The sequence below is a fragment of the Diprion similis genome, chromosome 5 (assembly GCF_021155765.1).
Source record: "Diprion similis isolate iyDipSimi1 chromosome 5, iyDipSimi1.1, whole genome shotgun sequence".
In the NCBI taxonomy this organism is placed as follows: Eukaryota; Metazoa; Arthropoda; class Insecta; order Hymenoptera; family Diprionidae; genus Diprion; species Diprion similis.
The window spans coordinates 2,119,035-2,137,686 of NC_060109.1; the positions used below are offsets into that span (position 1 = coordinate 2,119,035).

Genomic DNA, 18,652 nt, shown 5'->3' on the forward strand with positions numbered 1-18,652 from the left:
TAATCAAATCAAGTGGGGCTTTTGGCCATTTCATGGCTTCTGCGAATCGCGAAAAACCAGGGACGTGAATCAATGAACCAGACATTCGTCATCCAGGCGTGTATACCGAAAGAGTGTATCGAGATATTCGAAAAGATGATGAAATTCATGTTTGAGAAGTAGATGTGAATTCGATTGAAATCACTTCTTGAATCCCAAACAAATACCGATAAAACTCGAATTTACATTTCAAATATTCGTTACAGAATCTTTCTATTCGATTGTGATTTTCCACCATCTCTTGAGGGTGCGTGCAAGTAGATGGATAAAAAATTGTATTTACAATATGTCGGTGGTAATAAATTACTCAATTTAGTTGGGGTTTGATTTGTTCAAAAATACGTTCATCTGGTTTTATAAACATATTCTTTCAAAGCACAATGGTAGAAAGCGAAGCATTTGAATTTTGATTTGAATTAATCTCCACTTGGAATCATGAAGAAAAAAAAAACTATCCATAGAACTGTTCTCATATTTAAAGTAAATCGGTTCATCCGTTTTTTGTTGTCATTAACGTCAATAAAATTGCATTCTAATAATTGAATAAACACGTAATTAAAGCTCAAGCTTTCTTATATTCTCGAACAAATCAAATCCCAATTGATTTGAATAATTAATCGTCAAGATAGAAATTCACAAAATTCCTTCTACTTGTTTATTTATACCCCCTCAATTGACACTGCATTCCGTAACTCGAAGCTTCGATGTTCTAACCAGCAAAGCTTTATTCCTGTAGTCTCAAAGGTGAAACCATAATGGCGCAGCGATACCCTCAACGACAAACATAAAAGAGACAACAAAAGCTTGGCTTGTTTACCGCTGGCGTAAGCTGCTTGTCGGCAGTGCGAATAGAATTAGACCTGTATGGTCTACGAGAACAAAGCAACTGTAGGACACAAATGGAATTAAAGGTGAGGTCAGAGGACGAGCTTGGATAATTACCAAGTCCAATGGTAACCAATGATGCTAGCGCCAATATTGTACGTTCAATTGATCTCGAAAAGTTGCAAATGAGGTTCGAGATTTCTGGTTTATCTGTTTTATGGAAGATCGCTGATCGAAAATATTCTGGATCTATGGTAGAATCATTTCTCAACATGGGATTTCGAGTGGTTGGAGATGACTTATTTTACGGAGTAATTAATCTGATTGTTCTAGAGTTGAAAATTAATTAGATTAATGTGAATGACTAATCCCACCGTGTGACACCAATTCTTACGTTTTGGTGCATGTTAATAATTTTTTAGTTATTTGTCTTCGGTTTTACGTTCCTCGTTACAGGAATCTTGAATAAAAACGCAGAAATTCGGTTTCAGATGTTAAAAATAAGTATGCAAGTCAACTTTTCCAGAGGTTACAAAACTTTGCAAAAGCCTTATGAAAATAACAGTTGCCTTTGCACAGGGTCGATTCAGGTATGTGTAACTTGGAATATGGAATAAAGCTTCGTACACAAATCTCTCCGGGTTTTCAAAACTTTGGAATTGATTCAGTGAGTAACTACGGCGAGACCAGAAATGAAACTTTTCCGAGTCGAAAGCGATCGGATAAAGAAAGTTACCGAGAATATCGCGGGGGTTGAGGATAAATATTTTTAGAAATTGGAAAAAAACAAATGACGCGTCGCGCTTTTGTTCTACCCCGATTGCTTTCCATTCGTATATCTGTATTCCTCAGGCAGTATTGCCAGTTTCCACCCTCGAAAAGCTTGGCTGGTTGCTTTCCGTATCTTCGGCTCATGGACAAAAGTCGTCGACGTCGACGTCGTCGTCGTCCCGCTTTGTAAGCGAAAGAAACGTGACGCAATCAGCGCCCAGGATCTCCGGAAAAACCGAACCGACCCTTGGACGGCGTTATTTTTTATTTTTCACAAGTCGCAACTTCGGCTTTTCGCTTTCTCTCCCCTCGCTATCGCAGCTTCCTTCTGCACCCCTCATTTGTCATCGAAGGGAGTCACGATCTGACCGCGTGCTCCCAGCTTAGACCGGCTTATCCTGTTATAAATTTCAGATTCTCTCCCTTCCATGTCCGCCACCCCCCGCAGCTCATAACGAAAAATGTTACCTCTTCTATCGAGCGATGATTTACCCCGACGGCGTAAATTTCGTTTTGATAAATTCTGACGTCCGGAGACCTGCCGCGGATTTCATCCGGATTTCACAATATTGCCTGCTTGATGCATGGTCCGGGTCTCTGCTATGCTGGATCGCTGAATTATCTGACTTCATTTCGCTCCACGAACGAAGGGGACGACGCGTTCGGATGATGAAAAGTTTAGTACTTCGCGTGACACGCGGCCGTGTATTTCAACCCACCATGATGCCAGATTCTCGGGCTCTCGAGATTAAATAACCAACTCCGAGATTCATAGATTCGCTTTCCGGTTCGCCGTCAACAGGACTTCAAAAATGGACCAGATTCTGGTCAAAAGTTTCTAGTATCGTTTGTTCCACTGCGCCTGACGGCTGGCAACACTGATAAGCCACCAAACTTCTGCGCGCGCATATTCTTGATGCAATAAACGAAGCCAGCGCTACGCGCGGCGCTATCGGTACTAATAACTTTGTAAACCAATCTGTTCCACTTTTGCCTTCTGTTATTGTAGGATTTTTTCATATGTTTCCTTCCTAATATTATTTCCTGGAACTAGCTGAATAAAAAGCTCGTTTTTCATCATTTTCAAAAACTGATACTTGAATTCATTCGACATTCGAATACGGGAGACACGGGAAAATTCTAATGCGAGAAAAATTTTTAATTGGTAACCGATATCGAGAAAGAAACGGATACGCGTGAAGAGAGAATAAAAAATTGAACAATCGAGTAAAAAGTTTGATAATGAAATGTAACCGAATAAATGATGATGGATTATAATAAATAAAAATCGAAACATTATGTACCGTATTTTAGAAAAAAAATTGGTGAACAATTCTGAGAATTACGATTTTTTCTTTAATTGCAGTAACCATCATTTTGAAATCAGAAGTGAATAGATATTATAAAAAAACAAATTGTCTCGTATGTCCAATGAATAGTTGATTCTTGTTTCTCAAATTTCATTTTTCAATCGATCTTATCGTTTCATTAAAATTCAGGATATAAGTAACCGGAAGTGTTAAAATTTTCAAAATGTTTCGTGATATGTCTGTTAAACCACAGCTAAAAATCATTCGTGGATCATTCTGACCAATATGCTTGAATTTTTTGCCCAACTTTTATGCAAATCGATGAAACCGGAATTCAGGACAAAAACTTTTCGGCGTAAGCATCAATTCACGATAATGGCAAACACTGAAAAGCCATTGTTCGACTGATCAAACGTGTTTCCTGTTCGAAGATGATCGTGTTTTTTTTTTTTTTTTTTGTCCTCAACAGCGTTTTTCAAAACGACAAACCAACCAGATAGAAGAGGGTGGGACAAAGTGGCCCCCTTAAGAAAAAAATGCCTAAAATCAGAATAAAATGTTTAGTTTTCATATGAAAAATTATGTTAAATTAGGATCTACTTTCTTTCTTTCTTCGTGCCCTCGTCGTCTCTTCATCGTATCGCATCGCATTCCTTTGACAATTTACCAGAGGTAACTGTTACACCGTAGAATGAAGTAGGAATGAAATTTCCGAGGAACGTCAAGCGAAGTATTCGTCAAATTATACATCACCCTTCTCAAACTTACCCTAACTTTATTTACAACTTGTTGACGCTTAACGAATATCTGCTACTTCAGCCCTCGGCTTGAATAATTCGAAAGTGAAAAGTAACTCAAGTTACGTATTGATAAAGAGGTGAAAATAGCTTAACCACTCAGCAATTCAAATGCTCATTACATATTTCGATTTACTTATACTTATTCTAGACATCTTTTATAGTTTTAAGGCAGCTAATTCAATCGTAGTTTATACAACCTACTATCTCATGACCGCAAAATTTTAAACAAAAAATCTGAAAGACATGAACTTTAAGTCGAAATTGAATCGAAATTACTAAATTCTCAAGTTTTCACTTATCTAAAGAGAGAAATTTATAGCAGTTAAAAATTTGTAAAAATAGTCTCTCACGTTATATTTTATGGCCATTATTCCGATACGAGCGAAGAGATTAAACGGAAGAAATTTAAGAGAACCGGATTCTTGATTTTCAAGTCAAAGAAATTGAATGTAGATAGTCAGCCAGAATTTAACTTGTTTAATTTAATGATCAGAAATGTGTAACCTGAGGTGACATTTTTACGATGAGTTTTCCGTACCGAATTCAAATTTGGCCGTAAAAAGTTTCCAGCACGTCCGGTTACAGCTTTTCTGTTGTTTTTTTTTCTCCTTTTTTTTCTTTTCATGCAAATTAAGGTATGAAATTACTAAGAAACGCGGCTTCACCGTTTTATGGCAGACTATATAACTCGGAAACGGGATGCGCTAAAGAGATTAGCAAAAGGTTTAAATGTAGCTCAGTTCATACTATCTATTTTAAATATCAGTACTAGCTGGGTAATGAATTGAGACAAGAATTACACGGTCAAAGTAGGAAATAAAACTTTTAGTGTTTTTGTGTACTGTAATTTACAAATTACATGCCACAAGCATGCAAATGGAGTGAATGAACACTGTATAAATCATTTGACGTGTGGTCAAGGAGTGTTATCAAGTATTTATGAGGCTTGATTTTAACCGATGATAACAACTGTACTAAATCATATTCTCAATAATTAATCTTCAATTATATTTCAGTCGTTTTTAATATTCTATTATCTTGACTCAATCTTCAATGTTCAACGTTGATCCCCAATCATGTTGAATAACTGGGACAGCATTTAGAACATTTAATGTATCTATGACACGACAACCACAGAATAAATTAGTTTATAGAGGTTTATAAAGTGACTTGGAAATAAACTACCGTTGAAATGTTCAAACCTATATTCATCGCACAATGTTGCTAATTTTTCAGAGCATACTGCTGTTAGTAATTTTTAGTACATTTGTACATAAGCTAAGGGTTAAAAAAAAATCCAAACAACATTTTCAACACCGAATATTGTCTGCAGTCTTAAACATTTTCAGTTTAAAGCTACAAGTGCGTTCGTTCTTTAATACCACGAAACTAAATTAAAGGGTTATGTGCAGTTAGGAGGCTCAAGAACATTGATTTTTCAATAATTTTTCTTGAGAAGACCTTTTAATTTATTAGAGTAAAAATTTGTACACATATTGTGGTAACTTTTAACTGTATTTTGACATTTTTTATTTGTAAAAATAATCATTTTGAAAGCTGCTGGGGCTAATCTTCGGGAAAACCTCTCCATACCTTCGGACTAATGATAATAATATAAAATACTGAATAAACAACCAAAAATATTTCGTTAGTTTAATGTATTATCTTGTGATTGATCGAAGGAATAAGCAAGATAATAATTTTTGACATAATATCTTCTTCTAAAAAGAAATAAAATAAAAAATCGATTTTAGACAAAAATTGAGGCCTTAAAATGTTTGTAAAATGAAAAATATTTATCGGTGAGAAAAAAACTGAAGACTATACTGGAAAAACTTGTGTTAAGATTTGAAACTTTTGATTTGATGGAAATCTTGATCGCCGACTTTAAAAACACCGTTTTGAGAAAACGCGTTTAGAATTTCAAAAGCACTTCACATGTGATAGAAAATTTTTTTTCTAACTCACATCGATTTGTCAATAAATGCCGAATTGACACGAAATTTTCTGTGCTTGTACTTAAATATATAAATTACGAAAATAAAATAAAAACCATCGATTTTTTGAAAATTTTAACGGTATATAACCCTATAACGAAAACAAAATTACATACTAAAAATATTTTATGTTCAGATTGAAAATTTGCCATCGAGAAATATATAGAAATTAATTATCGATCGATACGTACGAATTATTTACTTCTTGTTTTTAACCGAACATTCCAATTTTCAGAAGCATCGTAATTGAGGTTCGAAAATATTTTCAAACTTCGTTACATCTTTCTTCATGCATATCTGCATATTCTGAAGGTTGCAGAAAACTTTTAATCTTAAACTTTTCGTGGTATAAAAATGCAAATCAAACATGGCAATGACAGTTAATTTCGCATGATAATTATCCGATGATTTTACCGTGAAATGATCAGATCTGATTTCGAAATCACGTTAAAATCTATTGGATCTTGGTGCCGAACCTTTTCTGAGACATTAATAAAACATTTCATTTTCTATGCACTATAAAATGAACAAAACTCTTTGATTGTATAAAAACAACGTTCATTCGGAATAAAATTTTGGTCACCACAATCAGATTTTTTTCTTAGCATAACTTTGGTTGATTGAAAAGATTTTTAAGAAGATTAAAATTGCAATTGCTCGCGACGTTTAATCGCGATTAAAATTTGCGAATGTTAAAAGCACCAAAATGAGTGCTTCACCCATACAAAGAGACCAAATATTCTAATATATAAATATACTTCTAATCCAAAGCACCTTGGGAATCTGTGATTTTTTACACACCTCAAAATTCTTTGTCAGTGATACTCGGATTACGTTTTCTCACGCAGTATATTCGCATTCGCTAACTTTTGGTATGAAGTGGCACGAGAGATATCATATTGCCTGGCAGAAACTCATTTTTCATCCAGCTTTACGATGGATTCCGAAGTTTAATTAGTGCTTCGTAATGCATTTAAGGAGTTACGAGGGTTTGGAAGGTCAAAGAAAAACATATTTTCATTTTTTTTTTTTCAAATATAATAACAGAATTATTTTATTTATTATAAGTATAGCTGGTGATTGAGAAAACAGGATTTTTTTCTCTCTGATGGCATCTTATTTTACAAGGCAATAAAAAAGATCTAAGTTTTACTGAAAATTATATTGTTTTCTATACAACTTTTCTAAAAATTCAAATTTTCATTTTATCACGAAACCCAGATCTCAACGGTTAAATTTTCAAAAAATTTGGATGAAAATTTTGTAAAATATTCTTCAACAAGCCGTTTCTTTACTTGCTTAAAGTTAGAATTCGATAATTCTTTTGTTATATTTCCAAAAAAAAAAAAAGAAATCAACAAATATGCAGGGTTGCAAAAATGGTTAATTATCCATTTTCAATTAATAATTACATAAAGAAAACTGCAACTATTCTAAAAATAATTAATAATTACAAAAGAAAATTGCAATTATACTCGTCATAATTAATAATTACGTAGTAAAAATTGTAATTTTACTGAAAATAATCACAATTTTGACTTTGTAGTTATTAATTATTTTGAGTATAACTACAATTTTTACTATGTAATTGTTAATTATTACGAGTATAATTATAATGTTTATTTCTAATTACTAATTATTTAGATTATGATTACAATATTCTGTTGTAATTATTAATTAATTTCAATGTATATAGTTACAATTTTACTAAATAATCATTAATTACTCTAGTAATGTAATAACAAATGTAATCAATTAGTTGCTCTTCTTCAACCTTCTAAACCCATGTAGCCCCTCAATTTTTAAACATATTCATTTCACGTATATTATTCGTACTTCAAGTCTTCTAAATTCCCTTGTTTGTAAACCAGAAATCGACCAAAATTATTTATAAACAAACGAGGACTTGACGAGTAAAGTATTAGATATAACGATCCGCTTGTAAGACGATTGATTTCTAGCCGACAAGAAAAGCTCCGTGAAATATATTCCCAACTCGATTATATCAGGGGGTAAGAAATCGTATAATTTGCGAATTGATAAAAACTAGGAACCTCATCGCTGAGCGAGGGTGAGACCTTGAACAGCTTCTCAATTATTTTCCCCGGCTTATATACTGAAACTTGAAGATTGCTTCCGGGGCCATTAGACCCCGCTTTTATCCCGGCTTGTGGAAAAACACGTCTTACGCTTTTTCCGGGTCGCTGTTTCTTGCCGACTATCGCTATATTCACGCGGTACGACCATATTTATGTACTGATATATATCTACAGGTCTGAAACCCTGCTGTGCCGCAGTATCGTAAACAATATTGAAAATAATGCCGCAGGTGCTCGTTGGTTCATAAAATTTACTTGTCGAGTACTTCTTGCCCTTCACTCTGCTCATATAGGGGGGGGGGGGGGGGGGGGGGCAAAACGAGGTACTTAAGGAAATACTTAGTTCTCGAGGTATCAAATACGCCGATTTTTTTTTTTTTTATATGTAATTGTAACCAAAGAAAATAAAAATGGTTTTCAGATATCAGGGGGGGGGGGGGGAGGGGGGGAATGCTCAATAATTTTTATAAGGAATCAGTTTTCGACTATTTAAAGAAACGTTTTGAAAAACAAAATTTTTTTTTGTTTAACTCTAAGGGTATCCCATTTTGTGTCCCCCCCCCCCCCTCCCCCCTATGCTGTTTTGTCCGCCCCTTACCTAATATTTTCGATGTATAAAACAAGAATTCCAATAATTTCACACGTGACTTTGCTCAGTGGATAGAAATACAAAAATTAAATAGTCCTTAGAATTTAGAATGGGCAGGAAAAACTACTTTGATACCATGTATTCGAAGGTGTTGTTTTTTTTCTTGGCCTTGGACATGAAAAGTTATAAAAAAGCGGTAAAGTTTCATTGGCGAAATAACACCAAAGTCAGAAGTAATTTAAAAGTAGGTGAACAGCATTGGCAGTTGTTCATACATTTTTGAATTAAGAATTTGAAGGAAGAATTTTGAATTAAGAATAAACCACTTTTTCTGCCATCAAACCAATGAGATCTTATACGTATGTATGGTTTTTTGGACAAACAAGTTAGGCTTACGGAACGGAAGAAAAAAGTTTCGTGCAAAAAGTTTTTGATGGTTAATTTTTATATATAATTGTAAGAAAAAAAAAGCAAAAAAGAAAATGTTTATGGAAAGATTGTACTGTAGTATCCCAAACAGTTGAAGCTTGATTCACGTGATATTTTCCTTATTGACTTTTCTAGTATAAATTAATTTCTTTGAACTTGAGGCTACTTTGGATAACGAAAACGATTTCTCTTCGTTTTCAAAGCCCGCATTTATAATTTGAAAATAATCAGTGTTTTCACACAGATTCACAAGCACGCGGGTTTCCGACTACCAGCACAGAATGGAACCGGGTGATTAACAGTGATAAATTACAAAACTGTCTTTCACTGACGTACCAACATTGGAAGAGACTCTGCATCCTCCAGTCTTCCGTGCAAGACGGATGAGAATTGCGACAAAATGCGAACGGCTCGTTGGCAAATTCGATTTGTGTCATGAACGGGTGAATTGGTTTCAACATCTCAAGGAAGCTCAGCGTGCTTCATGTCGCCGACGATTTAACCACCAAACTGCCACTAACTTTCAATCCATTCGCAAAAACTGTAGATAAATTTTTTGAACGGGTGTTGCGAAATGGAATAAAGAGTTTAATCCTGTAAACACAATTCATCGTCTTCATTTTTATCAGATCTAATTTTATTAGATCCTGTTCGTTTGAATTTCGTAATTTTGTAATCGAATATAACGAGTAATTCAGTACTTTGGAATTCCAAACGGGATTCAAAATGTGGAGGAATTTGTTTCTAATAAAAAAAAGTCAAACTCTCTTTCGAGCATCCGGTGTCTCGCTCAAATAGAAAGGAAACAGGTGAGCTTGCGGCGTCAGACGTGAGTGAAACTTCAGGCAGAAATTCTCTTGTATTGAACGAGGACTCCCTCCGGTGCCTTTGGCCCACTCGAATCTCTCGTGAGTTTCCCAGGCTCTTGACGTTTTCTCGACGAAACTAGTCTCGCCTCGCAAGAATACTCACGATTTAGGTTACAATATTTCCGAGGAGACTGTTCAACGAGTAAAAATTATCCCAATCAGCTAACGTAAGCTTTTTGTAAGCTTAATTTTTTAACTCCGATTTTTACTGGTGAGACAAAAACGTGATTCAAATTATGTGAGTCACCCACGATTTTCTTCTTTTTTTTTTTAAATTCACGTATGACATAATTTTTTTCAACGATTTTTTATCCCCGTGCCAACGTTTCTCCTTCGTCCTAATTCTTCGATTCCAAATTATCCTGATGGACGCCATGGCGAGAATTAATTGTTTGTGCTCTTTAAAGATGATTCATCGTATTATTTTGTACCCAATCCCATTAAATGAGGGTTGTTATTCACCCATTGTTGATATGCACCTGATGGGTCAACAAGGTTTTCAATTTAGGAACACCAGATGTTTTTTTCGAAAATGTAAAATAACTTATTTGGTCTTTGAAACTAAGTTATTGTTGTGCCGGTGAGATGTTATTTTTGGTGTTCAGAAGGTCATAACTGTTCCAAATTACCAAGGAAACCGAGATTCAAAAAGTGGTTCAAAAAAGGTCAATAATTCATGGAAGTCCGGTAGCTTCTCGATCTTAAAACGAACTCAATGAGCCAAAAACGAAACAAACATTTTCTGATCCAAAAACTACTACTTACGGAAGTAGTTGAAAAAATCTAGATCTTCCATTACTTCCATACTGCAAAGAACAAAACACGAAGCAAACCGTTTCACTGAAGAGTACATAAAAAGCATTAAAGAATCGGAAAGTGAAGCTTGCAGCAATTTTCCATCTAGTATAAAATCTCCGATGAATCTTCAAGATCCTTTGTCTGCGATTAGCAGTGTACAATGAATACTCATAACATCTATATGGTATCAGATTCTTGCCTAGAGGCGAAAAGCGAAGGTTCGATGTGTGAAATGGGACTTTTCAGTTTCATAGCGATGCCTCATGGGCTGAAGCGAACAGTTGGGAATAATTATTCTCGATAGTGGCTGACGAAGGCGATTGGGGGGGGGGGGGGGGGGGGGGGAGTCGTTTCTAAACTGAGCAGCCCAACTCAACTGCGTGAAATTATTCACAATTACGTACGGTTTCCATGGACACTTAAACTCGGTACTAAAGAATTTCAAGGGTCGTTGTGTTTTCCTCTGACAGCGGGTCGTACTGCCGGGAGAATTATACGACTCGCTTCGCTCGGTAACCAAGCGGTTCGAGACCCAAAGCGCAGGCTTTGCATTTAGGCAGCAAGAGACCGTTGAGTGCTGATTTTTTCGCCTCTCTAGGAGCCTTCATGCTAATTTTCAGACTACCCGAACCGCCATGGAACGGTGTGAAAACGAGACTAAACCGTCGGGGAAATTTATGCGAAGTTCCTTCTTTGATGTTCGAGTGAAACAGAGATGCTTCGTATCGACGACTTGATGTTACACTTTTGCTCACCAGACGTTATTGTTCTAAGACGTTCCATAATACTGACGTATCTCATCAAATGAACTTCTTATAAATTTTTATAAGAAAAACATGTCGTTACTTGGAATCCCCCATAAAAAAATTAATAAATAAACAAAACTCTAGCCAACCACGTCGTGGTCTGATGTGGTCAGGTCATTATCGATCAGCACATTATTCTCATCGTGAACTCTTAAAGTTCTTATCAATTTCCTAGATTGGACTAACGAATAATGTTTCAAATATATCTGCTAAGACTTGTTCGATGTTCACAGTCATTCTTATGGTAATCGTTTAGTTCGGATGTATCACGACTTGTCTGGTAATTGTTGGTACGATATGTGGGTGAAAAAAGGTTTGAAAGATGAGAATCACTGTATCGTAGAAGTCGCAGCTCAACTAGAGACAACTCGATCAAGTGTTCTCAGATAATTGCTTTTCAGAGTGACCCTGAAGTATTGACTTCATCCTCAGGGACTAACAGTTGAGAGAAAAACATGCGTAAAACCGACGGATCATGTCTGAGATGAATTGGTTATTGTAAATACAAGGATGACTCACCGCAGAAAACGACGAAGAAAAATAGGATCGAAGTCATCTTGAAGGGGAGGATCACTCGAAGGTTGAGACATTGGCGATATCGTTTTCCGAATACCGATCGTTTGCAATACATACTCACTTCACTATTGAGCGTGACAAACACAGCCCACGATTATGAAACGGTAGAACAAAAACAACAATGGGTGAAAATTTTCATCGCAGTCGACATGCTTCGGGTTTAACTTAAACACGTCAATTCGTGGTGTCGCTTTTTTTTGTTTTTTTTTTTGCGAAAAATCCGCACGTTAATATGGGCGAATGTTCTTACAAATGTGACAAAGGCAATGGGTGGTAAAACGCCTTGAAAAACTTTGCTTTCAGAAGAAGAAGCAGAAAAAAATACTCTCCGCGAACCCCGGGGACGGATTGGAAAGTTTTAGGGTTCGAATTAACCTTTTTACACCCCGGTTCACGTTTTTTCCTGCTAGTTACTTTCAGGCATGTCAGTTTAAATCCATCGACACACCATCGTTTCGCCTTTTTCCAGTTAAACCTTCCATCGCACCTGAACCACTAATACATTTTAAACTGCACCCACTATAGTACCTCGCAGGGCAATCAGCCGTATTCATTCGGTAACCGTTGAGGCTATTTGACGTGACATTTCAACAGGGTTTATCGCAAATCTGAACGATCATCCCCTGAAGAGGGTACCGATTACTATCGCGATGTTTGAGGTCATGACTTTACTACGTAAATTAGACAACACTTGCTGATCATTCAACCGAAGCATGCTCTTCAAGAAACTTGTCAACCAGTTGGCAACACTGATGTAGTTACTGATACGGTTACTTTAATATCATAATTTGCGACTGTTTGCTGTCAACGTTCGTTAAAATCGACGAAAAGTAGCCTGAGTAAAAAAGAATCGGGTAAATTCGACACTCTTTACACAGAAACACTTCATCAAAGCCGTTCAGATCACAACACAATCACCCGGAACAATTTTTTGACAGTTGAATGTCTGAAAGAATGATGATTCAATCCATTTTTGAGTAACGAATTGCTTTCACGTCAAGACGGACATTCACGTGACTCTAATGACGCTACTGATGAAATTCTGAAGGGTAATTTGTTCGGGGACCGTTTTCAACAACTGACACAAACAACACGCGAGATATTTGCACGGCGAACAAGCCGAGGAGGAGCACGCGACGAGGCTCAGTGTTCTCGTGGCAAGAACCCCCATCTGACTGCGCGAGCGCCTCGCGAAATCCACACCCCCGACGACCACCACCGCCTCATTCACCCTCACACCGACTCACACCGATCTCCGATGAACGTAGCCAGGATCGTCGCCCAAGGGAATCGGCCCAGTGCAGTGCGATTCTCGGCTGCGGTCCACAATTCAACTACTGTCTCGCTGCAACGTCGTGCCAGAATATCCACAAATTCGATTTTAACCATACTCGTTGAAATTGTCCAGCTGCGCGACACCCTCGAAGAATCGTAAATTGGTCGAATGGGATTCGAGCAGGGGCTTTCACGCTTTGTTTTTGCTCTTTCGAATCCAACTGCGGCGACAAATCAATGGTGACACTTAATGCTCGATGAGACACCTGTTCACCACTAAACAGCTTTGCAGTAAGATTTTGGTTTTCAGCATTTGACGTTCATCGTTAGTAAAGGGCTGTTAATAAACCATGTAGCTCTATTTGAGACTTTTTTCGCCCCCCCCCCCCCCCCCTCTCCCCCCCCCCCCCTGAGAGGCACGTGGATGAACGAAAAATCTGATGATATAAAACTGTTTTTTGAAAATTTTTATCATTCTACGATATCCCAAAGAACAAATCACGAGACTAGCCATGCAAGTAAATGATCATTATTAACAGGAAAATATTGTTCTCATAACTATTACGAAGACACGTCATTGAACTGTAGTATCTACCAATTAACGTACGGCCTTTTGCTCTGATTATGGTTTTCTAATGCTTATTTTCATAGATCTAGGCGTTTTCGAGGTTTTCAAAGCAAATGCAGTAAAATTAAAAAAATTGTATACAACCGTTTGCCACTAAAATCAGTTTTTTGGCGCTTAGAACCTTATGGCATTAGGCCCGTGATATTGAAAACTGTACAACCTCATTACGTTAAAGAATCCCAATGTGAACTGCCTGAAATTCTATGCTTCACAATTTTACCTTGTAACGATTTCTTTATCTTCAAGTCTTGATTACTTTGACTGTATTTGATCTGTTTTTCAATTCAAATTCTAGGAACTAATGTGACTGCCACAAAGCCTAAATATGCAAAGAAATGTGCATACCAGTATATCCTGGAATTGCACATAAATCGGTGACCACACGAGGTCCGACAGACAGTCTGTCAGGGTTCAGGGGAGCCACCCAACCAGATGTAACTCGTTACACCCCAAATTCGGAGCATGCGGGCATTCGTTTTCACAAAATTCCCCGGATACATACCATCATGTCGGCAATGTTCTCCGGAGAATCCTCTACTCAGGGGAGAAGTTAATTTTTGAAATTTTCGAGGCAGCGAGGAGGTTTGGAGTTACGTTTAATTCAAAGTATCCACCAACAATAAAAGCACACAAGCACTGGTTATGTATAGATGCTTGTGCGATGATACGGGTGCAGTTCTGTTCCAAAAAAACAAAAAACAAAAAAAAAACGCTCGTTACAAACGGTGCATAATATTAGTTTGTCGTAACTGGGGATGAAAGGGGTTAAGGGTGTGTGTGTGTGTGTGTGTGTGTCAATATCTTGATGTATAAAAATCCCGTGTCACGATGTTCGTTCACACTAATTTCCGAAACCGCTCAAACCGGTTTCAATGAAATTTTGTAAATGTGTATTGCTTGGTCCAAATTAAGAGGCAGGATAGTTTTTATCCCGATAAGTGACCCTCAATATTTGTTATTGCAAATTTAAGGAGTTTTCATATGACAACAAAGGGCTGTAATTCATTTGTAAGTTACATAAGTTTTTAATAGATGGCGATGGGAGTTGATCTATTGACACGTGCATGCACTTAGCACGTCACTCAACATTCTTTGTTATCTAGGTTATGTTCTACGTTGTCAGGCGGTCTTTCAATTTCAAACGTTTCCTTGCTGCTACAATTTATTCCACATTACACGTGTTTCACAGATATACGACGTAAACAACGTGTGTGTTTACTTTTTTGTGTATCATTATTTTGAGCTGAGCCACAGTAACGCGTGGCCAGGACATGTATATACATATATATATATATATACTACACGAGACGAAACGGACGAACGAAATATTTACATTTGGGTTGGCTTTCGTTGTTTTGACTCTTGAATACTTGCCAGACGATCACAGGATCCCTCTTGTGCCTGATCTGAAGGGCATATGTGGGCCACTTGATATTCATATCCACTATCCGATATCTATCGTATGCACATACCCGTGTGCAGCAACGCAAAGCAAAACAACGTCCGATGTCTACATGCCGATCAAAGGTCAGTGGATAATGGTTTTGTACATTACAGTATCGGGCTATCGCATTCACTCCACTAAGGGAAAACTGCATTGTTCTAGACAATTACATACTCTGTTGTAAAATTTCCAACTTTCGAATACTTGTTGTTGTAGTATAAGCTGCACGAGTATTATTTAAATTATTTATTTATATAAATTATTACATCAAGTTCTATTGTTCAATATTTCAGAAGTTAATTATTTTTCAACAGACCGAATCCCCCGTACATTTTGTATGTCTAAGCATGATTCTTGTTGAAATAAAAACGGAAGCATTCTTGCGATTTAAGTAAACAGGAGTTCAAATGTTTTTCATTGCTTGCCGTTAGGTGGCGACTAACGTGAGTGTGGATTATTGGCATAAGTGCACAAGTGAGATGTTAAATTTCACTTTTTTGTTTGCGAATCTGATTTCGTTCCGTCCGGTAATTATTTTTTTTCATTTCTTGGATTCATCGCACACGTCTGCAGGTGATTATTATTACAGATGAACAATGGAACTAAAAATTGAATGATCGAACCACGTGATAATGCTTTATCCTACGTATCTCACTTTTCGTCAACTTTTCTTTTTTATACTGCACGAGGGAATACATGGTAACAGAGAAAACGTACATTATCTCGCGTGTGCAGAAACGGGAATAGGCTAACTCGATTAAGGCATCGCTCGGAAGTTTTTTGTTTCCATCGAGATTCTGTGGGTGGGCAATTCCTAACCTAAAAACGTAATTGATTTCAGGTGTTACGGATTAACAACGGAAAAAGCAGATAATGAACTCACATGAATTTACTTCCTACATGGCCTAGTTAACCTGTATGACCTAATAAACTAGTTTATCCAAATTGTATTTTGTAATTACAATGTCTCTAGGTATTCAATTCGAGTGCACAGCTGTAATGTGAATTGATTCTGCAACATTCTCCATTTTTCGATTAACGATACTACGTGGAAAATGGTTCAGCATGTGTCGTCTAGGTTAGGTTTACGTATTTAAAGAACATTCGTTACTTATTTTTCCCTACATTTGCCCTTTGAATCCCATATTTTTCAACTCACTATTTAGGTATAAATTTTTTCACTCAAGAGTTTTTGAGATCGCCGATCACAAATTTAAAAATGTGAATTTAATGATTTCTAAATTCAAGATGGCGGATCTAATGTTGGGAATCTAAAATCGAAAAATTGGTAAAAATTCGACGATTCTGGTCGAAACTTGTTAGTCGAGGGTTTTTGGGGTTACACGAAGTAACAAAGATCCTCTAAAGTTGTAAATAAACTGTAACAAGGCTAGGACATGGAAATTTTTGAGGTTATTAAAGGGTTAAAGCGGACCATAGATTAAAATTTATTAACACATATATTCTCACAAGACTGAAATATCTTCAGTAAACACAGCGTATTGAGCGTTTAGATAAATACCTAAGTAATTGAGACCAAAGCATTCGTTTTGCGACAAAACCTAATCACATATCCAATTTCCAATTATGTGTTCAAACCGCTCATCCCGTCAAATCAAACACACAGTTTAAGCTCTGGTAAATTTCGCTACACAAAAAACAGTAATAAACGATTTGAATGGTGCTCATCATCAGTCTGACAATTGGAGTACCTAAGTAGATAATTTCGGAGTAGCAATGCCGCCGCAATTCATGGCTAAAAATATCAAATTCCTCGCTGCTTGCCGAGAAACCGCTTTCATTCGTTTCGTCAATTTACACGACAGCTTAGCGCCAAATGGCACGTGAAGATAACGGGCAGGGTGACATACGCAGGGCGAGGGTGGGCCAAAGGGTGACTGACTCGGTTCTACGACGGCTAGCCTAAACACCCGTTACTCACCCCCAAAATGTGCGACTAAACGTTAAGCCCACACGCGTGTATCGTTCCGCTTAAAATCGCGTACCTCTACTCGCATTTGGTCATCCGTGCATTATACTCACACAATGATACATGTATTGTGAATAGATTTAAAGCAAGACATACGCGCAGCATTTCCCACGCCATATTTCATGCTCACGGAATCGCTTAAAGCGACATAAAAGCTTGCGTTTCCGGTTGTCCATTTCTTTCATCCGTCTGTTCTTTCACTTCTCATTTTGCTTTTGAAAAAGAAGTTTCGCCGGTTTATGAACTATGCAGATACCCGGTTTTATACTCATTGCTGCGAGCATTCCGCCGAGCCAATTGCAGATTGGAAATTCTATTACGAGATAACTACATTGAAGGCTTATTGTTACCGGTAGGGTATCTCTGCTGGCTTCCGGGTACGGTTATTAGGGTGTTAGTGAATTCAAATCTCACCCTGCAATCGCTGAGTGAAATCAAAACGGTTATTTTCACACTGATCGCTGTGTTTTGAACACAGTACAATGAAAGTCTGCTGAACTCTTCATGTATGGATTTGAAATTCATGCTTTCAATTTCACAGATACTGTACCAAATTCGTTTCATGTCTTACAAACATTGAACGATAAAATCAAATAACAGCTGTTCGTCGTCAAAAGTACAACTGTCCAAATTGGAACCAGCGATGGTTTCGATCCAATTTGGGTCCCAAAGAACCAACGCTTTTCTGCCAGGAGAAAAAACACTCATGGAAGTGATTCAAGCACAAATGATCGACGGGAGCCTTCGATGGAAGTCCTTGACCGCGGATCCAGTCCCGTATCAATGATAGCTCTTGGATCGAAGCTTGGAAATAAGATCATTACTCGGGTGGCGTAATACGATTGGTATTGTATAGGCCCCCGCGGAGAGGGACGATAAAGAAAACAACCCGACTCGGCGGTCCGCACAGCGTAGAACGCAGATACTTTCGTCGAAGCTACTGTTACCCATTGTAATAGGCACGTAGAACCTGCAGTGTGGTAGTCCGTCCCTCTACGCCAGGTGCCCACAATCGTCGTTCTTTATTCGGCTTCCCATTGTGTCCTCGAAACTGAAAATCGACACTCCGACAATAGTTTCTGGTTCCATTCGCCTCGGTGCAACACTGCGGCGGCGCTTTTGTTGTCCGTTATTATCCATGACTTAACAAAACTGGTAAAACACGATACGAACATTGTTACTACATATATACTTCCTAAAATTACTCTCAGCTATCGGGTACTATGATACCTGATTAAAAGTAACGAGTAGAATTTACTAACTTTCAGTTTTTCAAATCAGGTTCTTTCTCTGGGTAAAAGATCAACTGCAGCAGTTCATCGCGAAATATGACCAACTTTCACTTCTTGGTCGTAAACAGTTCTTCGAATGGCTTTTTTTTACAACAGAAATGCTATTCCGTCGCGA

The 18,652-nt window shown here is 37.3% G+C and overlaps 1 protein-coding gene across 2 annotated transcripts in view; it reads right to left on the reverse strand.

The window, feature by feature from the left end:
- The window catches only part of LOC124406203 (zwei Ig domain protein zig-8-like), a 45,470-nt gene extending 32,821 nt beyond the window's left edge, over nt 1–12,649 (reverse strand). For both annotated transcript variants that reach the window (XM_046881556.1, XM_046881555.1), the window contains exon 1: nt 11,852–12,649. In XM_046881556.1, coding sequence (XP_046737512.1) covers nt 11,852–11,963 — 112 coding nt within the window. In that variant the 5' untranslated portion in view covers nt 11,964–12,649. The remainder of the gene's footprint in view (nt 1–11,851) is intronic.
- Between the last annotated feature and the right edge of the window lie 6,003 nt (nt 12,650–18,652).